This window comes from Leptonychotes weddellii, chromosome 5 (genome assembly GCF_054177405.1).
Source record: "Leptonychotes weddellii isolate Sample4059 chromosome 5, ASM5417740v2, whole genome shotgun sequence".
Taxonomy (NCBI): Eukaryota; Metazoa; Chordata; class Mammalia; order Carnivora; family Phocidae; genus Leptonychotes; species Leptonychotes weddellii.
The window spans coordinates 15,807,417-15,831,906 of NC_138373.1; the positions used below are offsets into that span (position 1 = coordinate 15,807,417).

At 56.1% G+C, this 24,490-nt stretch overlaps 2 protein-coding genes and 1 long non-coding RNA gene across 10 annotated transcripts; all 3 read left to right on the top strand.

Moving 5' to 3' along the window:
- Positions 1-23: 23 nt before the first annotated feature.
- Positions 24-4,650, top strand: LOC145721546 (uncharacterized). The gene is made up of 2 exons (XR_014145278.1): positions 24-366; positions 1,241-4,650. It is a non-coding gene; the product is annotated as an uncharacterized LOC145721546 (long non-coding RNA).
- Positions 4,651-9,792: 5,142 nt separating this feature from the next.
- Positions 9,793-18,394, top strand: SH2B1 (SH2B adaptor protein 1). Of its 8 annotated transcripts, none has more exons than XM_031028846.2 (9): positions 9,793-10,180; positions 12,367-13,397; positions 13,704-13,805; positions 14,050-14,141; positions 14,257-14,432; positions 15,962-16,174; positions 16,366-16,577; positions 16,696-16,867; positions 17,611-18,394. In XM_031028846.2, exons 2-9 carry the CDS (start codon positions 12,456-12,458, stop codon positions 17,985-17,987), a joined length of 2,286 nt encoding a protein of 761 aa, XP_030884706.1. In that variant the 5' UTR covers positions 9,793-10,180; positions 12,367-12,455; the 3' UTR covers positions 17,988-18,394. The 8 variants fall into 8 exon arrangements, with proteins under 8 accessions (XP_030884706.1, XP_030884705.1, XP_081675907.1 ...); XM_031028845.2 differs by lacking the exon at positions 9,793-10,180 and adding an exon at positions 10,245-10,367; XM_031028847.2 differs by lacking the exon at positions 9,793-10,180 and adding an exon at positions 10,405-12,010.
- A 417-nt stretch (positions 18,395-18,811) lies between these two features.
- Positions 18,812-23,607, top strand: ATP2A1 (ATPase sarcoplasmic/endoplasmic reticulum Ca2+ transporting 1). The gene is made up of 3 exons (XM_081819782.1): positions 18,812-22,650; positions 22,983-23,000; positions 23,384-23,607. The coding sequence occupies exons 1-3, from the start codon at positions 22,533-22,535 to the stop codon at positions 23,590-23,592; spliced, it is 345 nt and encodes a 114-aa protein (XP_081675908.1). The 5' UTR covers positions 18,812-22,532; the 3' UTR covers positions 23,593-23,607.
- The last annotated feature ends 883 nt before the right edge of the window (positions 23,608-24,490 follow it).

Sequence of the window (24,490 nt, forward strand, 5' to 3'; positions counted from 1 at the left end):
CTGGTGTCTCGGAGGCGGGGAGGGAGGGGGACGGTTTCCAAGGCGCTCTCGGGCCTCGCGGACGGACGGGAGCAAAGCGGTTCTCTCTGGCGGCAAGGGGAAGCGACGTGAAGCATCCCGTCGCGCACCAGCGCCCCGGAGGCTCATGGGTGTTGTAGTTCCCGGGGCGGGGCGCTGTGTTTGCGCTGGGCGTGGGAGTCAGGTAGAGCTAGGCGGGGCCCGGAGTGAGGGTGCCGGCCTCCCGGAGGCCGAGGCGGCGGCTCCGGCGCGGCCTGCTCGGGAGCGTCCTGGCCCAGAGCCCCGTGGAGTCCGACCCACTGCGCGGGTCTGGCGAGAGATCTGGCGGCCGTTGAGCCGCCGCTGGAGGTAGGACCAGGCCCTACGGCCAGACTGAGGGAGACGGGCCTGGGAGCCATGCGCGGGTGGGGCGCAAGTGTGACCCATCTCTCCGCGGAGCCTTTGTTTTCTTATCTGTAAAATGGGAACAGTAGTATCTACCTCATGGGGAGATTCTGACGTCTGGCTCTGAGAGAAATGAGCTGGACAAGAGGCGGGAATGGAGGCCAGGGGCCTCCAGGTCCCACAGTCCCTGACCGTCAAATAGCCCCCCCCCTCCTGGCTCACAGCCTGCGGGGACAGACAGCTTTGCCGTCCACCCCTGGGTCCCCTCAGCAGGCCAGGGACTAATTCCCTTAATCGTCGCCCCACCCGCCCACCTGGTTATACAGATGATACGCAGGATGAGGGACCGGCCTCAGGTGCCTGTATACGCAGCCTGAGTCTTGTTCCCTCGGTGGCCCCAGCACCGAACACAGGGCGGGGCACCCAGCGGGCGCTCAGGGAATTTGTGTTGACTGAATGAGTGAGTGCAAGGCTAGCATATGACCTTTAACTTTCACATCCATCATGTCATCAGCCCGGGATGAGAACAGCAGCTGCTTAACCCTGATGGATGTTTCCCGAACTCATCAAATCCCAAGACTCCGTGGACGGTTTTTGGTTTCAAATAGATGCCCTAATTCCTCCCTTGAAAATTATGATTCAGGAGGGTCTGAGCACAGAGAGGGAAACTGTATTTATTTATAACACACACGGTTTCCCATGCTCGAAGGAGTTTGGGAAACTCAGAGCTAGAGCTCTGCATGAATCAGGCGTTGTGCAAATGCTTCGGATTGGTTCACATTCAGCGCACCCTGTGTTACCCTGTGTCGTTGGAGCTATTCTTTCCCCCATTTTACAGGTGAGAAAACGGAGCATCAGGGTGATTTCGGAACCCAATCCAAGTGAACTCCAAAAAAGTGTGCACTTAACCACTGCCTGGTACTGTCATTCAGCTTCAATTTACTGCTCAGATAAAATGAAGAACCTGCTAAGACTTCTGTCCTCCTGGCCCTCCAGCCCATCAGCTCTGCTTAGGAAGGGCTGGTGCCATAACTAAAGGTTTTCTTTGGCTTTATCCCGTGCCTCAGTCATTCCTGGGAATTTCGTCTAAGACACTATTGGCCATTATCAAAATGTAAGATTTTTGGGGTGTGGTACTTGAACGAATGCTTTCTGTTTTAGTGGTGCTGTATTTATTTGAATGTATATTAGTTTGAAAAAAAAAACTGGGGTGGCAAATACTGAGATTAAAAAATGAGTCAGTTTAAAAAACAGCATGTGGTAGTGATATTATGGGTAGTATAAACATATGGCAGATTTGGGGGCAGGTGGTACATGAACGATTGAAATTTGAGAAACACAGCACTCAGAAAAGAGTCCAGAGGGAGAGGATTTTTTGTAGAGCTGTTGACTGTAGCATCCTGTGTAATAGTTGGAAGTCTTGATTTACAGACAACCGAATTTACATTGGCTGGTTTACGCAGAAGAAGGATTTGTTTAAGGGTTTGAGTCAGCTTACAGAATTGTGGAACGGGCTGGAGAAACAGCTCCCAAGCCTCAGAACTGACCTGACGTGGGAAGAAGAGCGCTGCTCCCGCCACGGCCACCAAACACTAACGGCCAGGGCTTAGACTCGGCCGCGACACCTCCTGCTCATGGCACCAAAGCCACTTCTGCCTCAAGAAAGTGGCCTTGCCTCCCTCCCGACCCTCCTGCCCCCAAAGTCAGCCAGATCTAAAGCCTCCCTTGAACGCGTCCGATTGGAGAAGCCTAGATCGTCCTGTGTCCGTGTCTTGTACAGAGGAGCCTGGGACAAGCCGCCTAACTTGGATGTTGGAGAGCAGGAGTGCTGGCAGGACTCTCCCCAGATGCCCAGCCACGCCTGGGACCCCCAGCACAGGGAACACACGTCCAGCAGGTGGCTCTGGGGCTGTCAGTTTGGCATGGCCCCTAGATGAGGCAGTAATAGAGTGGGCTCAGAGTTGCAGAGACCAGGGGAGCCAACCACGTGGGCAAATGCTTGTGAGCAGTGCCAGATGAAGAAGGAAGGCTGGCTGCTGTAGAAACATAGCAGGTGGGGGTTGGTGGGATGGGCGGGCGGACGACAAAAGGAAGTGGAGAACAATCAGGGCTTTAGGAGGCCGTGAATTTGCTTGGAGAAAGATTTTTCTCTTTCAGACATGTATTTTGAGTGATTAGAGTTAAAGACACGTTCTTTGTGCAGAATCTTGAACTCTTTAAAAAGACGCTCTTGAAATCAAATGGCCTTTTGGGTCCCCCCAGCAGTCTGTGCCTTTGAGCTCCTGCTTAACAGCCATTTTTCCATCTTCCTACAGACGGGGCCCTGATTTTGTTCACAGTGGTCCTTTCCCCAGTTCCGGGAATAAATCCTGACAGGCCACGTCTACTTCTGATGGTCCTATTCTCCTTGCCAGGGGCTTTGTTTAGGGTTGGGTGTGTGACTTCTTTGGGGCCCGTGATTGGTAAGAGGAGATCTACTTTGGGGGGCTTCCAGGAAAGGGTCCCTCACCCTCAAGGAGACATGAAAGGGATGGACTGCCTTCTGACTCTGGGTGTTCTTGGGTCTGGATGCAAAGCCTGGAACTACTCTGCCCATCTTATTTCCGGTCAGTGATGAAGCCAAAATCCAGAAGAGGGCAAAACAGAGGATTTTAGAAGACTGGACTCCTTGTGGTGTGATGACGAGTGTCCTTACTATTTAAGCCAGACTATGTCACAGTTGTCTGTTTGCATTCAGATACCTCCTAACAGATAACCTGTCTTACAGCACTTGATACCCTGGGACATATTTCTTGGTTTCATTTGTCTGAGACCGAGTGGCCTGAGTAGGGCCAGGACTGGACTTCCTTTATGTCTGTATCCTCTGCCTGGCCACTGTAGGGCTCCGCATGATTGCACCTGACCTGTTAATGAGCCTTCCAAACTGAAGGGTGCCATCAAGTGGTGCGACAGACCTAACATGTCCAAAACAGGACCCTTCATTCTCTCCCAGGCTCTGCTTCCACCTCTGAATAAACAATGCTACCTTTCTCCCTTCCCCTCAACCCCGATTACCCAGTCCTGCTGGTTCTCTCTCCAAAATATATCTCGGCTGTGACCGTTTGTCTGTCTACACTGCTGACCCTGTGGTTCAGTCTGGGATCATCTGTCACCTAGGTTAGCTCACAACCTCTACAATGGGTCTCCAAGCTCCTGTTCTTCTCGATACCTGGCAAATCCATCCCCACACAGTAGTTACATCAGCCTTTAAAATGTGGATCAGAAGGGGCACTTGGCTGGCTCAGTTGGTAGAGCATGCGACTTTTTTTTTTTTTAAGATTTTTATTTACTTGAGAGAGAGAGCATGGGCTAGGGATTGGGGGGAGGAAGGGGCAGAAGGAGAGGGAGAAGCAGGCCCCTCGCTCGATCCCAGGACTCTGGGATCATGACCTGAGCCAAAGGCAAATGCTTAACCAACTGAGCCACCCAGACACCCTGAGCATGTGACTCTTGATCTTAGGGTTGTGAAATCGAGGCCCACGTTGGGTGTAGAGATTAATTAATTAAATAAAATAAAGATTCCCTTTCAAATTTTAATTAATTAAGTGTGGATCAGAAATTACCCCCCCCATGACTCCTTACTACACTTAGAATAAAACCCCAACTCCTTCTTTAAATGGGCAAACTGTATGGCAGGTGAATTATATCTCAATGAAACTGTTATATAAAAATCCAAACTCCTCCCTGTGGCCCACCTGTTTGACCCGAACTAGGATGATTTTCCTCTCCCTCGCTCCCAATCGCACTGGCCATTCTGTTCTGCGAATATCCCACAATTGTTTCTACCTCGGGCTCTTTGCAGATCTTCTTCCTTCTCCCTGGAGTGTCCTTCCAGCTCCACCTCGGATGTCACCTATCTAAAGTAGCCCCCCCTGCCCCAGGCCCACCCTCTTCTCAATGGTCCATTTTGGTTTTCTTCATAGCACCTAAATGTCTAAAATTATCTTATTAGTTCACTTGTTGGTTGGTTTGTGGGATTGTTGCTGTTCCCTGTCTTACCAGGTCATGACAGTAAGAGCTTTTTTTTTTTTTAACTCTATGAACAGTGCCCAACTAACAGTCAGGTGAAGAAGTATTTGTTGAAGGAATTATATGTTGAATTATTTCAGTTGAGCATGTGTGTTGGGCTTGTTAAGTGTCCTGATGTTTTTGATGGAAAGCAAATTTTGTATTCACATTCACGTTAAAAATAAAGGTGAACCACTGTAACTTTTGAAGTCTCTGCTTTATTACCCATAAAGTGGGGATGGAGTGAGGAAGTTCAACTTTATGATCTCTAAGATTTCTTGCAGCTCTAACCTCTAAAGGGAGGGTGGGGTCTGGTGTCACTGAAATGAGTACTAGGCTGGTCAGCAACTTAGTGGCAAATGGGGCACTAGGGCCCAGAGCTTTGTCCTCAGTGCCCCTCAACAGACTTATTGGAAGCTCAAGGGCATTCTTCAGTCTTCCCCACCAGCCAGCCTTGGCAGTGCCTCCTTAGAAATCTCACTGGCTATTGTCCTTGGTACTAACCCCACTGAACTGCCCTGCCGGGTCAGCATCAGCCCCTCCTGGACCACAGCACCCGTCTCCTCTCTGCTTCTGGTTCCCACCCGCCCCCATGCCGGCCCTGGATTTCCTTCCAAACACACAAATCTGATCACCCTCCTGTCGCCCAGATGTGACTGAAGACATTCCAATTGGAAACACTTCGTGAATGTCACACAAAAGCTACTGAGTAGAAGGCACTTTAGAGGTGGCATAGGTGGACTGACCATCCATGGCTTCCTAGAGGAGGCCGCACTTCGAAGCCTGAAACCAGAGGGAGGAAGATTGGCAGAAGTGGGGGAAACGGGTATATGGAGGTTCAGAGGCAGAGCCTAAGTGAAGCTGGAGTATTTTAGGCTGTCAAAATGTCCTGGCTGAGCAGAGTATGATTTGGAGGGGGCAGGAGGTCCTGACCAAAGCACCAAAGCTGAATTTGACATCCCACAATAGAAGACAAAATAGGAGAAATCCCCATCTCTTGGGGTGAGGTAGGGTCAACCTCCAGAAGAAGCCCACAAGCAACCACTTCGCCTTCTGTCAGAGACCCTGGTTATCCTCTGAAGAGCCACCTCTGCTGTGCTCAGCCCATCCCAATCTCAGATGATGGGTGTCTGATCCAGTGTTTACCAGTCGGCATAATCTATCCCTTGTGATCACAAATGTTGGTTCAGGGTTAGTATTCTGTTTCAACCCCAACTAGTGTACTGAGGTTCAGTTCTGGCACTAAGTGCCCAGAGTTAATTCAGACTCCACAAATTAAGGGCTCGGTCCTCCCCAGACTGCCCCCATTTCAGATGTGAGCTGCAAGTGGAGTCCCCCAGTCATCTTCACTTCTGACCAACTTGCTACAGATCTGGAGTTTCCCACGACCCCCCTCCCCCTCAGGTGTGATAATTTGCTAGAACAACTCACAGAATGCCGGAAAACACTATACTTTTGCTAGAACAACTCACAGAATGCAGGAAAACACTATACTTAAGATTACAGTTTTAGAGTAGAGAATACGAGTCAGGAACAGCCAAATGAAGAAAGACATAGAGTGGGGTCTGAGAGACCTGGTTTCATTTCTTAGGCACGATTGATTAAATCATTACCATGTGACTGAACTCAATCTCTAGGTCCCCTTCCCCTCCCTGGAGGTCCAGCTGCCTCAAAACTCCAACCCTATGGGACACCTGACTGGTTCAGTCAGAAGAACAGGTGACTTTCGATCTCAGGGGTTGTGAGTTCAAGCCCCACAATAGGTGTAGAGATTACTTATATAAATAAATAAATACATACATACATACATAAATCTATCTTTTAAAAAATACCAACCCTCTAATCACCAGGATAGTCTTTCTGGTGACCAGCCCTTATCCTGAAGCTATCTAGGAGCTTGCCATTAGTTACCTCATTAGCTAAAACTCGGGTGTGATCTAAGGCGCACTTCTGTTACTTGGTAAATTCCAAGTACTTTTAAAGTTATGTGCCAGGAAGCTGGGACAAAAACCAAATTCTTCATTATGCCTGGTGATCCAGGCGGAGCTGATGAGACTCAATCCTGTTGCGTTTACTGGAGCCATTGAGAAAGCTATGATCTTTCTCCACTGGGAATGTTAAGCTAGTAGGATGTATGCTCGGAGCTGCTGGTTGCCATTTTGCTACCTACGAGGGGACAATCTGCCTAAGAATTAAGACAGCCCAGAGGAAAGCAGAGCTAAGAGACTGAGACCAAGTTCAAATGGACATTATTTGAGCCTCGGGCTTCAGCCACACCTGAAGTCATTCTACCTCTGATTTTTCAATTCTGTGAGCCTCGGATGTGAGGGCAATCTGGCTGCGACATCTGTCACCCCATTGATCGCCAGGGTTGATTCGGCTGATCTGGCTGGCTAGGCGGGTGTCCCCTTCCTCCCTCACTGCTCCATGTGCGTCCCTCCCGAAGCTGCGCGCTCGGTCGAAGAGGACGACCTTCCCCGATAGAGGAGGACCGTTCTTCGGTCAAGGGTATACGAGTAGCTGCGCTCCCCTGCTAGAACCTCCAAACAAGCTCTCAATTCTGTGAGCCTCTTTTCATGTTTAAAGCTACCTTAAATTGGGAGTGGATGGGGGGGTTCCATTACTGGTAGCTAAAAGCATCCTATCACATACTCTGTTCCTGAGGAACACGTGTTTCTCCCTTTTACATTAATACCTTGGCTTAATGTGGGCTCTGGATCCTACCATTCCCACCTTCCCCAAACCTCACTCCTCCAATTACTATCCTCTCTACTGACTCCTTTCCCTTTAGACTTTCCACATGATCAGGTCTCCCTCAGGACAGCTCTCCATACTCCTCCTCCCGTTTCTTCATCTTCCATTCATTCCTCAGTCCACTACCATTTGGCTTCTGCTTCTACCCTTTCCTTAAAGTTACTCTCACCAAAGTCCCTAAACAGTATTAGTTGATGAGGGATAGAAGCAGAGAAATATTCACCTTTAGCCCGGAAAGCTGACCTAAAGCCTGCATACCTCCGATAAGGATCAAATACGTGCTGGCTGCTACATTCTAAAGAGTCTCATGACTGTCTGTACGTGTCACCGATAGTTAATATCCAACTGAATGATAAGCACCAGAGAAATCTTGTGAAAGTAGTTTTATGAGTAGAAATTCGAAGAAAACATGTATGATCTACTATTCCCTGCACATCCCCTCCCCCTTTGAACACTAAGCATATAACCACCAGCTTCATACAGCAAAGGTGCCACTCTTTCTGCCCACGTGTCTTGTCCCCATGCTACAATAAAAACACCTTTTTGCACAAAAACATCTCAAGAATTCTTTTTTGAATGTCCACTCACGGCCCCATATCATTAGTCATCGATGTTTTCTGCAGGAGACAATGGCAGTGCCCTGGATCCCTTTTTAATCATTTGCCTGTGATGTGTCTGACCAAGTGCCCCCACACATGCACACATTCTCTACTCCTACCCCCACCCCCGGTCTTTGTTGTGTGGTTCCTCTTCCAACAGTTAGAACGTCCAGATTTTTTTTCTGTTTTGGAGGAATGCCCTCAGGCTACTGGAGGCTTTGCCTTGATGAATCGACGTCTCCAAGAGTGTCACTTGGTCAACAGCTGAGGCATGTAGGTATATGAAAGGCCCCATTCCCTTGTTTCTGGACAAATCTGACACATAACTTTCATCCAGAGCTCCCCTGCAGGATCAAGTTGAACTACTCTTTGCCTGAGAGCACATGTTTGTTTGGTTTCCTCTCCTTCCCTCTCCTGCTCCTCTCATTCTCTTAGTAGCACTGTTTGACGAAATCACTTGCACACAAATCCTCATCTCAAGGTCTGCTTCTGAGAAACCTGACCCAAGACACCATCTCAGCACTTTCTACTCCGCTTTTGCTGCCTACCTGATAAATGTGGCTTGTTTTCCAGAATTAGGTCCTGGGCCCTATTCTCTCTACAGATATTGCTTGGACAAGCTCACTCATGTCCATGGCTTCAACCACTACTCACTCTGATCATCCCCAAACTCCTTTATGCAGCTGGACTGTAGCTCCCTGTCTGCTGGACAGCTCCATCTAGCTGTCCACAGACCACCCCCACCCCGCGCTAATGCTGTAGTCACTAGCCATGTGGCTAGTTTAATTAATTAAAATTTAAATTCCGTTCCCTAGTCCCGCCAGCCACATTTCAAGTGCTCAAGAGCTACATATGGCTAGTGGCTACTGCACTGGAGAATGTCAATATAGACATCTGTCATGGCAGAAAGTTTTATTGGACAGCTTAGACACATTTCCAAACCTAACTTATCATCACCAGACCCCTGCCTTTCTATATTCGTCAACTGTGTCTCTCTCCTAGAAACGGTGGGCAGAAACTACAGAAACTAGAAACTACACAGAAAGGGTGCATAAGGGCTTCAGGGGGGAGGGAGGGGACCACGGGACGAGTCTCTTCCATTGATATCTTCCTCTGAACTGGGAAGATGGATGGGCAAAGATGGTGATGAAGACCTTAACAAAGGCCATCTGTGAGCTGATCTTAGATCGGTTAGAACGGGAGGAGAGCTGGGGGACGAGTGCCGGCTAGGCCAGAACTCGCCCTCCACAATGAAGTTTTCCAACTCCACCCAGCTTCAGCCTTGAATAAACGTTCTTGTGTGAATTAGGGCCTTTATCCATCTCCAGTCTCTTGTGTTCCAGGATGAGTATCTGATCGAAGCCAATCAGCTGCGGAGCGGGGGTGGGAGGGGGTGGGGGTGGGGTGTCAGTTCTGGAAATTTTATTGCAAATCTCAGAAATGCAGGTTCCTTCTACTTGAGTTGTTAAGCTATTGGGACTTCAGTTTGGAGCCATGTAAAGCCATTTTGCCACTGAGGTAGGCCTACCTGCGAGTGAAGCCAAATGCATGGGGAAAGCAGAGGCTAGAGAAGGTGAACCACAAGTTCCTCATAGCTTTTGGCTTTTTTTTTCTTCCAGCTGTTCCTGAAGAAGCTCAATCCGTTTTTTTCAATTACTTCAGCCAAGATTCCCCTATTCCTTAGGCCAGTTGGAGCTGGGTCAGTGACAGACCTTACTCTTGCATCTCTTGGCTTCTTCTCGTTGGTTTGGAATTGTCCCTGCTCATGATTTCAACAACTCTCTATACCTTAACGATTCCCAATGTCTGTATCTGGCCTTGATGTGTTTACTGAGCTCCAGACCGTATGTCCACCTGCCCCCTGACGTCCCACAGGCACGCCCAAAATGATCTCCTTATTTCTGCCCTCTATTTTCCGTCTCAGATGGAACCTACTAGACCTCCAGTCCCTTTGCTCAGCGCAGCCAAGGTCGTAAGTTCAGGCTCCGCCTCTTCGCGGGGCCTCAACCAAGGTCACCCGCGTCTTCCCTCGCTGTGCTCGTTGGGGGCGGTGTCCGCGAACCCCTCAGCCGCAGGGCCCGGCGCTCTAGGCGGCGGCGGGCCCTGCAAAGAGCCGCCTCATCTCGCTGGTTTCCGGTAGCCGGTGGCTACTCTAGCCTACAACAGGGCCTCGGGACTCTATCCCCTAAGCTGGCTTCTCTACGGCTGACACCTCTCCTTTGTGCCGAGCTTCCTCCGGGAGGGCACCTGCTGGGAACCCCTTCCTACGGTGGCTTTTGCGGTCCCTTTTAGGTGCAACCGGAGAAGCCCCTGAGCCTCCAGAGAATCCCCTCCTCTCAGGCCTCGAAGGGTTTGCGCGGAATAGGAGGATGGCGGAAGTGAGTGTTTAGGTGCCCTTCCCTCTCGCCGCTCTTCTCTATGGTCGCTTCCTTCGGTGACGGGAAGAGGGGTCCCGGCGCCTGCGCAGAGGCGGCCTGGGAGCTAGTCGCGGAGTGCGGGGGGAGGGGCAGGGAGCGGGAGCTGCCGCCGCCGCCGCCGGAGCAAACCGCGGGGACCGAGATGCAGGTGGGACCGGAACCGGAACCCCCCTCTTCAAGTACCTCTTCCCTCTCCGCGACCCGGCCCCGGCGCCTGAGAGGAGCCCTGGGTGGGGGCGGGCGTAGGGGGGCCAGAGGCGGGAGGGGTGCTCGGCTCCGCAGAGTGCAGCGGACGGGGCTGGTCCCGAGGAGGCTGCGGCTCCGGGGAATGGGTGGGTCGAGGGTGTCCAGGGAGTAGGAGCGGGTCGGAGTGCACTGACCACCGGGCCCAGAGGGTCCGAGCCGGGAGCGGAGCCTGCACCCTCCACCACCCGCCCTTCGGGAAATTTGAGAACTGAGCCAAGAGGCAGGTGCACCGGGAAAATGTGTCTGAGTCCTGCTTGGCAGAAGAGAAACTGAGTCACCAGCTCAGGAGCCGCAGGGTCAGCGGGCCTGAAGGGGGCTGGGTCTGCCTGTGGTGCAGGGGGTTGGGTGGGCCTGTGTGAGCTGAGGTGGCCTCTGCCTGGAGATTGGTCTCCCTGCTGTGTCTGCACTTCTTGGCTCGGTTCCCCTGTGCTCCATGACTCTTGCATCTCTTGGCTTCTTCTCGTTGGTTTGGAATTGTCCCTGCGGTTGGAGCCATCTGAATGTGTAGGGTCTAGGCCAAGGAGGACGGGGAGGGGTCGCTGATTGTCGGTCTGAACAGGAGTCTGAGGTTTGGGGAGACTTTCCTGAGCTTCCCACCCCCCCCCCAGTCCTGGTGCCAGTCATCTTCCAGTATAATATGGGGGAGGAACACTAACAAAGAGCCATGGGTTATAAATGCCATGCCCAGCTCTGCCACTTGCTAGTTGTAAGATCTTGGGAGGCCTCTTCTTTTTTCATTTCTCTTTTAGAAGAATTGGAACCCATAAAGATAGTAATGATAGCGGTGGTTTATTGTGTGCTTACTTTGTGTCGAGCCCTGACATGTTCCATTTAATTCTCCCAACGATTCTATGGGTTAGGGATCATTAGCTCTGCTTTATAGCTATAAATCTGCACTTCAGAGAGGACATACAGTCTGTTCCAGATCACCCAGCTAATAGGTGGCAGAGCTGGGATTTCATCCCAAGTCCGACTCCAGATCCCATAGCCTTAACCACCAGGCTAACCAGCCTTTAGGGCACACTCCCCAGTGAAAGAAGAGGAAGTGAAAAAGCCTAGAGCCCCAACTCCCTGTTATATTTTATTTACTTTGTGGCCAACAGAGACTTGCTCTGACCCAACCCACAGTCTTTCCCTGCCTGGTGCTGCTGCCTCTGGGCCCCAGGCTGAAGGGGCACCAAAGAAGCGGGCTGTGACCATTCTGAGCCTCGGTCACACCGTGCTGGGGTGCTGGGGTGCTGGGCCCTGGGGTCCGCCTTCAGGACAAGTGCGGTTTCAATCCATCATCCATCCATCCTCCTTCCTGAGCAGCCTCCCTCCTCAGAGCTGGACCTCAGGACCCCTGAGGCAGGGTCTGTAAGTGCTACAGACCTAGCTCCCCTGAGAGCTGGGGCAGTGAGGGGCCGTGCCTGAGGCCGGGGCAGCCAGTCCCTGGGGACGAGCACTGTGCAGTGGGCAAAGCCGTAGGCTTGGAGTTCTGAAACTTTTCTGAGCTTTGGTTTCCTCATCTGTTGTCAAGGTTATTAAAGCCTGTTGCAGGGAAAGGTAAGAACAGCACATGGGAAGCATGTGATAAATCTTGAAGGACCTGTTTTAGAGAAGGGAGGTGGCATGAGTGATAAAGATTCCTTTTTAGAGGAAGGTGCTCCACGGCCGTCTGTCACTCCTGGAACCCGAGCCAGGGGGAGTGGGGTGGGGAAGGCAGCAGGGAAGGTGCGGGGCTGGATCCTGGGGAGCCAGCCGGTGTGAGGATCTGGGAAAGGGAAGGGGGGGCGGTGTGGTGTTCCCCATGGCTCTCCAAGGAGTCCTGGCCAGAGTGGGGAGTCCGGCTGGGGGCGGGGCTCGGCCCCCAGTCCCCCCTCAGCAGTGACTTGGTGTATGTGCCTCTCTTCCTTCTGCAGCTGCTGCCGCTCACCCCGTGTCTTCTGGCCGCTTCCCTCTTTGCTGCCCCTCCCCACAGGCTCCCCCTCTCTGCCTCCTGGGGACCGTCATGAATGGTGCCCCTTCCCCGGAGGATGGGGCCTCCCCCTCTCCTCCGCCTTTGCCACCACCCCCTCCTCCTAGTTGGCGGGAGTTCTGCGAGTCCCATGCCCGGGCTGCTGCCCTGGATTTTGCCCGCCGTTTTCGCCTCTACCTGGCCTCCCACCCCCAGTACGCAGGGCCCGGGGCTGAGGCTGCCTTCTCCCGCCGTTTTGCCGAACTCTTCCTGCAGCACTTTGAAGCTGAGGTGGCCCGGGCCTCCGGCTCCCTCTCGCCACCCATCCTGGCACCCCTGAGTCCTGCTGCGGAGATCCCGCCACATGACCTGTCCCTTGAGAGCTGCAGGGTGGGCGGGCCCCTGGCTGTGCTGGGCCCTTCTCGATCATCTGAGGACCTGGCCGGCCCCCTCCCTTCCTCAGTCTCTTCCTCTTCTACGACCTCCTCGAAGCCGAAGCTAAAGAAACGCTTCTCCCTCCGCTCAGTGGGTCGCTCCGTCCGCGGTTCAGTCCGTGGCATCCTGCAGTGGCGGGGGACGGTTGACCCTCCCTCCCCGGCCGGGCCCCTTGAGACCTCATCAGGCCCCCCAGTCCTGGGTGGAAACAGCAACTCCAACTCCTCTGGCGGGGCCGGGACCATTGGCAGGGGACTGGTTAGTGATGGAACATCCCCTGGGGACCGATGGACTCACCGATTTGAGAGGCTGAGACTCAGTCGGGGAGGGGGGGCCTTGAAGGATGGAGCAGGGATGGTGCAGAGGGAAGAGCTGCTGAGTTTCATGGGGGCTGAAGAGGCAGCCCCTGACCCAGCTGGAGTGGGCCGGGGAGGAGGAGGGGCAGCTGGGCCTACCTCGGGGGGAGGAGGGCAGCCTCAGTGGCAGAAGTGTCGCTTACTGCTCCGAAGCGAAGGAGAAGGAGGAGGAGGAAGTCGTCTGGAGTTCTTTGTACCGCCCAAGGTGAGGCCCCGAGGAGGGTGGGTGACTGGGAGTGGGCGACTGAGCCACCAGAGTGGAACAGCCCACGTGCTTAGCTTTGCTCGCTTGGGTTTGGTTCAGTTTAGTTTTGTTTTATTGCTCACTTTGGTTTTTAAAGCTAGCTCTTGATTCCGGGGTAGTAGCTGTGGGCAGGACTGGACAAGTAGTGCTAGGACCCTTTGTCTAATCCCTTAGGACAGAGAAGGAAAGAGGACAGATCTCTGGAGGGAAGTGAGAGGTGGTCCCTGCACACCAACAGTTTGGATCTTGTTCTCTTTCCCCGCCCAGGCGTCTCGGCCTCGACTCAGCATTCCCTGCTCTACCATCACGGACGTGCGGACGACCACAGCCCTGGAGATGCCCGACCGGGAGAACACGTTTGTGGTTAAGGTAGGAGCTCTGGGCTCCTGCCCTTGTGGAGCGCTCGTACTGGGGAGCAAGCTTGCGTAGCAGGTTGAAGCCAGGGGCTTTGTGGAAAGAGGTGCCTGTGTGTCCAGGGCCTGGAGAGCGTGTCCCTGGGGCTGTAGCTTCCCCAGGAGGAGGGAAGAGGGGGAGGATGTTCTCGTTCTCCTTAGGGTTGGCTTACGGCCCCTGGATCTGGAAGTGGCCTGTGGGCCTGCTCTTGTCCTCATAGGTGGAAGGCCCCTCGGAGTACATCCTGGAGACAGCCGATGCTCTGCATGTGAAGGCCTGGGTGTCTGACATCCAAGAGTGCCTGAGCCCGGGGTGAGGAGCCTGCATGCTGTCACCGAGGGGCCCAGGTGGGGCGGGGGAGCAGCCTGGGGCCTCTCACCTGCTGGATGTCCTCACAGCACCATGTTCCCTGTCTCTGTCTCCGCAGACCCTGCCCTGCCACCAGTCCCCGCCCCATGACCCTCCCCCTGGCCCCTGGGACCTCATTCCTTACAAGGGAGAACACAGACAGCCTGGAGCTGCCCTGCCTCAATCACTCAGAGAGTCTGCCCAGCCAGGATCTGCTGCTGGGAGCCAGCGAGAGCAACGACCGCCTGTCGCAGGGTAAGGGCAGAACTTCAGAGGGCTGTGGACTTTGGAGCCCCCCACACCAGGCCCGGGCCCTCTCTCCCGACTCGACCATGCACCCCATTCCTGCCCCTCAGCTGCCCACCCCTTCCCACCGAATGTCTCACTTGTCCCAGGACGTGCCACGCCACAGACGGCCACTCAGAACCATCCCCATCCCGCTTTGCATGAGCCCATGCCAACTCCCTTCCAGCCTCCTGTGCCTGGCCTTTCCTCCTTTGCCATAAGCCTCATGCAGACCTCCGCTCTGGCTGGCGAGAACAGCTCTCTTCCCCAAGCTTCTGGACCACTTCGTTCACGTATTTGTTTTGCTTTTACTCTGCGTCTCTGTACGTATGTCGATGCTACCAGATCTTGACTCTTTACTTCTTGGCCGGACGTACACAGGCCCAACCATACACGCCCAGAGACATGCGTCCGCCTGGCCCAGCTCACCTTTCCAGATGCCAGTATCCCCTTTGTCCTGCTCCTCTGTTCTAGTTTAGGTTTCGTGGCGCCAGGCACCCTGGCTGTGCTCACTGAGTAAACAGATGGATTGAAGAATCTTGGAGCTAGGATGGACCTCCCAAGTCCCCTCGTTTCCATTCCCCTCAGGCAGCTAAGACCGGGGAGGGGGAAATGGCTTTTCGGAGGTCACCTGAGAGGCCCTGACAAAGACCGGGGCTGTGCCAGTCTGCTCCCTGCCCCCCTGCTCTCCGGACCCCACACACAGCTACGACATTCCCGTAGGTTCGGGCCTGCCCGAGTACATACTGGACCCTGTGCTAGGCTCTGGGGCAGGATGGGGAAACCCAGAGATGCCTGAGACGCGCTTCCTGTCCTCTCTTCGGGCTCCCAGTCTAGCTGAGTTGACGAGCTATCACTCCCTGGGGAAAGCAGGACTCCGAAGTGGAGAGCCTGTGCTTCATGTCCTCTGAGCAGCACAAGTGGGAAGCGCCTTGGGAGCTCAGAGGAGGAAGAGAATCAGGGAAGGTGGAATAGACAGGATACCACATAGGGGAGGTGACAGAAAAGAACAGGGCTTGGAGGAAGGAAGCAGATGGCCAGAGCACAGCCATGAGGTAGGGAGAGCCCTGGAGCTTTGGGAGAATCAGACAGGATGATCAGCCTCACGCAGAGGCTCCGGGAATACAAACTAACGTGAAAGGGTGGTTGGGTTGGGCCAATTAATAGAAGGAGGATCTTTGATGCCTCTGAGAGTTGGGGACTTGGTCCTGTAGGCCAAAAAAGGATGCTCTTTAATGCGAGAATACTTGAGGGATTCTCCCCCGTAACAGTCGCTGTCATTTCAGCTGTTGATTCAGAAAAAACGGGCACGTTTGGATCCCAGGACGTCCTTGCAGTAACACTGCGGCCCCTTAGCGGTGCCTGGAGCCTCAGGAGTCGTGGGTCCGACCAACGGGCCAGTGCCCGAGGAAGGGGCGGGCACCTCAGCCCACTGACTGTGTGCACACGCAGGGTAGTTTCTCCAGTTCTTAACTCCACCCTCCTCCCTTTTTTTCCAGGGGCCTATGGGGGCCTTTCAGACCGCCCCTCGGCATCCATCTCCCCCAGTTCCGCTTCCATTGCTGCTTCCCATTTTGACTCAATGGAACTGCTTCCCCCAGAGTTGCCCCCCCGCATCCCCATTGAAGAGGGGCCCCCAGCGGGCACAGTTCATCCACTCGCGGCCCCCTACCCACCCCTGGACACTCCGGAAGCGGCCACAGGTACCAGAGGTGAGAGCATGTGTCTGCCTCCGGGCCCGGTTGCCCGCCTTCCTGAAACTCTTGTCTCGGGATCCTGAGGGATCAGACGGGGGTTGCGGGGGGGGGGAGCAACAGGTGGAGGGAAAACAAGGCTTCTCTTCTCCCAGGATGGGGGAGGCTTCCCTGACAGCCTGGTTTCCCTCCCTCTCTCCTTCCTGAAGGATCATTCCTGTTCCAGGGGGAGTCAGAGGGAGGCGAAGGGGAGCAGCCCCTCTCAGGGTACCCTTGGTTCCACGGGATGCTCTCTCGACTCAAGGCCGCGCAGCTAGTGCTAGCCGGAGGCGCCGGCTCCCACGGTGTTTTCCTGGTTCGGCAGAGTGAGACGAGGCGGGGCGAATACGTGCTCACTTTCAACTTCCAGGGCAAGGCCAAGGTGAGTGAGGAAAAGGCTGTGTTCCCCACAGGGAGCGTGCGGGGGGGTGGGGGGGTGGGGGCTTCTGGAGCGGGCAGGGGCATGGGCTCCTGCCTCACCTTGCCCGCCCTGCCCTCAGCACCTGCGCCTGTCGCTGAACGAGGAGGGTCAGTGCCGGGTCCAGCACTTGTGGTTCCAGTCCATTTTCGATATGCTCGAGCATTTCCGGGTGCACCCCATCCCCCTGGAGTCTGGAGGCTCCAGTGACGTTGTTCTTGTCAGCTATGTCGTGTCCTCCCAGCGACAGCAGGGTGAGCAGAGCAGGTCTGCAGGGGAGGAGGTGCCCGTGCACCCAAGAAGTGAGGAGGTGTGTGTGCCAGAAAGACGGGGCGGGGGGCTGTGAGGAGGAGCAGCTTCGTGAGGGAGAGTAGGGTAGTGAAGGTCCCTGGGTGCGGGGCTTTGGAAGGGGGAGCAGGACACTGAGGACGTAGGCAGGCAGAGGGCTCCGTGCCGGAGCCGGGAGGAAGTGGAAGTCGGGTTGGTGCATTCCCATTCCATCAGACCCCTGTGTTCCATCACCTGTGTGTCTCCTGGATCCATCCTCCTCGGCCTCGTCTTTGCCCCTTGTCGGTCTTGCCTTGGGCCTGTCCTTCTTGGGGATGCTTGGTCTGATCCCCCACCCCCTCCTCCCTTGGTGTCTGATGTCCCTGTCTGATCTCTCCTTTTCCCCACCCCGACGTCCCATCTGTCCCCACGTTGCCCCTCCCCCCCCCCCAGGCCGGGAGCAGGCCGGGAGCCATGCAGGGGTGTGCGAGGGAGATCGATGCTACCCCGATGCCTCCTCCACCCTCATGCCCTTCGGAGCGAGTGACTGTGTGTAAGTGTGGTCCCCCTCTCACCGCCGCCCATGATCCATCTTCCATGGCCGGGGGGGTTGCTGAGGAGACGGGGTGTGGGGGAGATAGCACATGGCTCCTGGGGGGACGAGTGCAGGGGAGGGCCCCGCCAGAGCTGGCCTCCCTCCACAGTCTGTCTTCTTACCATTCCTATCCAGAACCGAACACCTCCCATGACCCACCCCAGCCCCCTGAGCCCCCTTCATGGACAGATCCCCCACATCCTGGGGCAGAAGAGGCGTCGGGGGCGCCAGAAGTGGCGGCAGCAGCAGCCGCAGCAGCCAAAGAGAGGCAAGAGAAAGAGAAAGCGGGCAGTGGAGGGGTCCAGGAAGAGCTGGTCCCCGTGGTTGAGCTGGTCCCCGTGGTTGAATTGGAAGAGGCCGTAGCCCCAGGCGCGGAGGCCCAGGGAGGCGCTGGATCTGGTGGGGCCGCGGGGGCCACTGCGATGGTGCAGCTCCAGCAGTTACCACTAGGGGGCGATGGAGAAGAAGGGGGCCATCCCAGAGCCATCAATAACCAGTACTCCTTCGTGTGAGACACCCTACCCTGCGCTTTCTCCACTCTTCTTGCTCCCCAGCCCTTAGTTGGTGAGATTGGGGCTGGGCAGGGACGGAGAGGAGCGGTAGGAATCCCCTCCCCACGTGCTTCCTGACCCTTGATGGCCAAGGGCATCTATGTTGGTACAAGAAGAGGTTCGAGAGCCCTGTTAACTCCCCAGTTCATACACTACAGGTGCCCCATCCCCTGGGCAGGGGATTTGGGCTCCATTACCTCCCTGAGGGGCTCTTATGGTCAGCCCCACCCCTGGGGGCCATTTCCACATTAACCACCCCCCAGCCCGGGGAGGGGTGAGGGGGAAGGGCTGTCAGTTATATTAAGGTGGTTGTTGTTGTTGTTTTAAACAAAATGGAAAAGCATAAATAAATAAAAGGGTTTATCTCAGTTCCATCGCGATGGTTGTGGCCAGTGTTTGCAGTGGGGGCTGGGACAGGCGGGTCAGGAAGGCAGCCCACTCTGGAGCTGAGAGGCCGGAAGGCTGGGTCGGGTCAAGTGCCCCTGCCCTCCAGCCCTGTGCTTTCGGGCCCATCGCTCCCCTGTGGGCTGTGCTGTTGGCGGAGCCAAACGGTGCTTCCCAGGGTCCCCAGCCAAGTTCTCTTACTGGGACAGGACAGTGAGCAGCAGGATCGGCAACCTCTGAGGACCCTTCCTGCTCTGAATTCCTGAGTGAAGGCTTCCCACCCTAGGGAGAAAGCAGGCAGAGACTGTTGGGCCGGGGCTGGGGCATGATGGCTGTGTTGGGAGCGATGTAATGTGGCAGCCACAGAGCCTGGCTGCAGAGGGGCCTGAGGGCAGGCCGCTGCCCCCCTTCCCGGGGCCAAGCTGGGAAGCTGGAGGGTAGATAACAAAGAACACTGGCTTTCACTCCTGGCTTTTCCTCTCCTTTGCTGTTTGGCCTCGGCAAGGTGTTAGCCTCTCTAGGCCTCAGTGTCCTCATCTGTCAAGTGGGAAGTTTTATCTGGGTTGGCGCTGCTGACATGATCTGCTTGGCCTAGATAGCGTTTCCATTGGGATTTCACCCAGAAGTTCAGATTACCGGCTTCTCCTGAAAATGCGAAGATCCAGCCTCACGTGCTCCACCTTCCACATCTGCTGCATCCCCACTGGCCCACTGCACTCACGTGACCTTCCCAGCCCCGTGGGGATGAGTTTGCAACATCTCTCTCTCCTTGTAGCACCCCCATTCAGCCCACGCTCTGCTCTCTGAACTGAACTGCAGCCGTGCCCTCCAGTGGAGGGCACCCTTGGGTTTCCCAGCTCTGCAGGTGGTGGGTGCTCACAAGGAGGGGCCAGGTTCTGAGGAATCCCACCTGTTTTGCTTGGCCCGCTCCCTTCCTCCCCACCCAGTGCTGCCTCTCACCTTCCTTCCCAGGCAGCATGGGGCCTATATTCTCGCGCCCCTCAGCCACTGTCCCCACCTCCAGGAGGCCCTAGCCATGCTTATGACCTTGCTATTCTGGGCCTTGCGTCCTGTTGGGAGATGGACAGGAGACAGCTGGGCTCACAGGCCACCCAGGCTGGGGGCTAGCCGGGGGAAGCCTGCTGGCTCTCCCAGTTTTGTCTAATCCCTGGGGCTCCCCCAAACCTTGACCTCAGGAGACTGGGGATAGAACTGGCCTTGCAAAGGAGGGGATGGTTTGGCGAGCTGGGTGCTGTGTTCTGGAAAAGGAGGTGGTGAGTGAAGGCTCTGACGCCCCAGGGTAAGCAGGACCTGATTCCCTCCTAATCTAGCAGCAGCTGGTGCTGCGATGCTCCCCCTCCCATGAAACCCTGCCAACCTCAGGGACTTGCCTACTGAAGAGGGGTGGGGGAGGGGGCCAAGGAGCATCCCCCCCACCCCAAGATTTGCATGCCTTGGCTGGAGGAGCCTAAGAGACTGTTTCCCTCTAAGCCTCCCTTTAAGGATGGTTGAGCTGAAGTTCGGGACCGGCCAGGGACCGGCCAGGCTCTATGTCCCTGTCCAGAACCAGGCTTCTCCCATTCCCAGCTGCAGCCCTCCTAGTAGGGGAGGAACACCTTGGACACCCCCGGGGGGAGGGATCCAAGAGAACCAGTGCCTTCCTCCATCCCCGTCCACACCCCCAGCCTCCCCAGCCTCCCCATCCTCCCCTCTGATGGCCCGCCTTCTGCAGCTCCACCTTCTGCAGATCCAGTCGGGTGGCTGTCCCTCTCTGGCTTCAGCTTTCCCCCTGGGAAGTTGGGGGAGATGGGAGGGGTCACCTTAAAGGGCTCCCGCTAGCGGCAGCAAGCTGTAAAGCCTGCCTCCTGTCCTCAGCCTCCTGCTCTCAGCTCCCCTGAAGCCTCAATCCCTCCAGTCTTCCCCTTCTCCACGTTTGGGCATTCCTGTTCCTTTCAGACAGTGCCCGGTCACTCCTCCAGGTGGTGGCAGGGAGAAGCCAGAGAGCACCAAAAGGCCTGGCAGATGCTGAGCCTGACTCTGGCCTAAGAAGGTGGGTGCTGGGCCAGATGGAAGTGCCTGCGGATGCGACCCCATTGTCTGAGCCCCCCTCCTCAGGTCACAGCTCAAGGGAGAGTTTTGTGAGAACCATGAAAAGGAGGAGAGAAGGAGCACCATGTCCTCAACTCACCTGGGAGGCTCCCCCCGCCCAAGTCCAGGAAGAGGAAGGGATAAATATGGGGGGCTAATTCCCTAAGTGCCATCCACCCCTGCTGACCTGCCTGTTCCCCAAAGTGAGGCTTCCCTTTCCTTCTCCCGCTGTCTCCTCTGCCATCATCTGCTCAGGAACTTGAGTGCCTGGAGAACCCTTTCAGTGGCCCACACTCCTCTGACTGTCCATCTCAGCAAGCTGGAGGCCTGGACGCAGGAAGGACTTGAGGCTCCTTCTTCCCCTCCCTGACCTTTCACTGCTAACTCTCATTGAAGCTCTCTCCTCTCTCTGCCCCCCCTTTCCTCCCCTGCCCACAGCCCAGGCTACCCTGGGTCTGCTCCTCCAGCAGCTGCCCTGATAGTAACCAAAAGATGCCCCCATCCAGGAGCAGGGGTGGGGGTGGGGGGCTCAGAGCAGCTGCTTCCACGAGGAAGCTGACACCAAGGCCAGCCGCTCAGCAACAACTTGTGGCTTTGCACCCAGCCCTGGGCCCCCACCCACCTGGCTGCTGCATGCCAGCCCCCTGCTGTCCCTTTTCCCCACTGCTCCCCAGACTTCCCTCTGACCCTGGCAGCCCTCTCTTTCCCCAGCTCTGTTCTGTCCTTATTTCCCCTAGACCTGTCCCCATCAATCTGCCCCCGCCCCATTCCTTTGGCCTGGAGCCTCTGCTCTATCCAGCTTCCCAGCCCCCTTTTCTTGACACCCCTTCTTCCCTTATGCCTCTTCCCCTGGGGTATGCCCAGCACCTGAGCACACAGCCTCTGATCCTCTCTCCCCTGGAGGAGATATTTCAGGGCCAGGGCGGAGTGTGGACTACACACCATCTGGGGTCTGCCATGTGAACCCCTTGAGTTAACACAGTGGGGGATTAGTCCTCATTCCAGGACTTGGGGTGACTCCCGCCCTCATCGTGAAACATTGATCTTTCCCCCTCTGCCATCAGCACATTCTGTAGCCTCTTGGATTACCTGGCTGCCTGGGTACCCCATTTTCTTGGGGGGATTCCCTGCCAGGGATGGGGGGCCCCCAAAGGCTATGTTTCCAGAGGCTGAGTTAGAGCGATGGGGGGGGGTAGTTTGGGGGAGAGACAGGCAGTCCTGGCTTTGCTCACCAGGGCTTGGACACTAAATCCCTTGTTGATGGCTGCAGCAACCCCTCCCGAGGGTAGGGTTACCGTCTTCTGCCCTGTCCCCTTGACCCTCTCCCCTCCCTACTTCCCCTTGTCCCTCTAGAGCCATTTCCTCTGGCCCCCAAAGGATGTTGTCCCCCTCTCCCGTCCCCTGAAGGTTGGAGTATCTGCTGCCCTTTCAGCAAACTGGGTGAGGAAGGAGGCTGTGGCAATAGAAACAGGTTGAGAGTGGGTGGGATGGGAGGGAGTAGGGGAAAGAGAAAGGTGGAGGCCCGGGAGTAGGAGGGTGAAGAACTGCAGGGATGACTTTGGAACAGGAAATTCGGTACAACTGAGGAAGTCCAGGCAACTGAGGGAGGGGTCAGCAAAACACAGACAGTGAAGTCTCTCCCTGCCCCCCACTTCCCTGGGGCTGGGGCCACCTTAGCTTCCCTCATGAGTGACATCTCAGGCTGCAGCCCCACTGTTCCCCCTCTGTCAGCAGAAATATCTTTCTTCTGACCCCTCCTGCCGGAGTCTTAGCCAGCCAATCCCTGATCTGGGGGGGGAGCCTGGCCCCCCCTACTCCCTCATAAGGATCAGCTGGGAGTTGGGGGGGTGGCCGGCTGCTGCAAGTGGGACGGGGGTCAGAGTTTCGTGGAAGGAAGCAAAACGTGGGGGGGGCAGGAGAGAAAACCAAGAACCCCAGACAAACAGGCAGGTGTACATTGAGGAAGGCCCCCGAAGCGTGAGAACCCCCCCCAGAAGGAGCGCACCACCCCTTGGCCCCCAGGAAGGGAGCACAATGGAGGCTGCACACTCCAAGACCACAGAAGAATGTTTGGCCTATTTTGGGGTGAGCGAGACTACAGGCCTTAGCCCGGACCAAGTGAAGCGGCATCTGGAGAAATACGGCCCCAATGGTAAGTGTCTCTTGGAGGAGAGGCCAGTAACGCCCTCTTGCTCCCCCACAACACAAACACATACACTTACACACACACACACTGGAGTCTCTCCCTCCAGAGTACCTTAGGGAAGAGCTGGGCCATGGTCCAGTGACTGCAGGGGGTAAGAGGATACTGACAAGACAAGGTCCCTGAGACTCAGTTTTGGGAGGTTTATGGGATGACCTTGGTGAACCTCAGATGCCCTTTTGGTGGCCTGATTCTCTTACCTTAGCCAGAATCCTGGGTGTGGGAGGCATTAGACTGAACCCCAAATGAATATGTCCTTTTCTTCTTTTTTCCCTGGGTAGAGCTCCCTACTGAAGAAGGTAAGTTACTGGAATCCCTAAGCTCTCTTAATGAACCCCCCTCCCCGCCAACCGTGCCCCACTCCCTTCTCCCCACCTTCTCCCTACTGACTCCTGAGGCAAATACCCTCCCCAGAGGTTAGAGTCTGGCTGGGGACAGGAGTTTCCAAGCACTTTCTCCATGAGGCCTCCAGCCCTTGAGCAACTAACTGCCCACTACCGCTTTGAGGAGCCTGTTTCTGGACTCCTAGTGAGCTCCCTCAGTCCCCTCTCAGTACCAAGAGGCCCGGGCTGGAAGTCAGGCCACTCTCAGGCCCTGGATCCCAGCCCGCACTTAAGAGTCCCAGCCATTCATCCGCCAGACCTTAACCCGGAGGGGCCCCCTCCCCTGCCTCTGCCCCCAGGGAAGTCCCTGTGGGAGTTGGTGGTAGAGCAGTTTGAAGACCTCCTGGTGCGGATCCTTCTCCTGGCCGCCTGCATTTCCTTCGTAAGTGTGGGCAGGCATCTGGGGGCCGGCTGGGGTGTCGGTCGGGGGTCTGGAGCATCTACGGGCGGGGGGCTCCGCCTCCTCAGCTCCTCTGGTCCAAGCCCTCAGCATCCTCTTCCAGACTGAGGGGGGCGGGGGGCGCTGATGCGCGTACGCCTCGGTCCTCCTCCACACCCCACAGGCGGGTTTTATTTTAAGCTTTAAGGGTGTTCTCAGCCAAAACACTGAAGCTAAGCCACCCCCGCAGCTTCAAGGGCTTCGAAGGCTCGGGTTACCCCCCAAGCGCCGGGCTCCCCGGCTCAGGCTCAGACTCAGACTCGCCTGCGCTCCGGCCACCACTGCTCCCGGCATGCCCCGGGGCGCGCAGCCGCTCCACCAATCCCCGAGCCTCCTGGCGCCCCCGCCCCGCCCTCCTGGCGCCGATTGGTCGCGGCAAAGACTTCCTCCCAGAGGCGGGAAAGAGCGGCTGGTGTGAGGGTGCCTCCGAGTGCGCCCGAAGGCCCAGCCAGACCCCTCACCTGTCCCCGGGCTCCGCTGCCCGCCGCCCATCAGGGCTGGAACTCCTGGGACCCCTTCCTCACCCGCCCGGCCTGACCTTGCCCGCCCTCCCCGGGGGGCCCCTTGCAGGCGCAGGGCCGCCACCTCTCTGGCCCGGGAGCTCCCCCCACCCCACCCCAGCACCCACCCCCCAGCAGCCTGCCTGCCTCCTGGAGTTTCTTCCTTAACATCTTAGTCCTGCCGGAAGACAAGACTGGGGGCAAAGAAGTCTCCCTGTCCCCGGTCTCCTTCATGGAGGCCCTGTGGGCCCCTGAGTACTAGCTGGCAGGGCCTCCCTTCTCCCTTCTCCCTTCTCAGATTTGCTCCTTGACATTTGCCTGTGGCTGTTGCCTGGCAGTGGCAACAGCTGGGGTGGGGTGTGTACAGGAGGCCCAGTAACACTATCCCCCCTCCTGCTCCCTCATGAAATTGGAGCTTCCCTGCCTTGGGCTGTTGGGGAGGGCTGTGCGCCCCCCCCCCCCCCCCC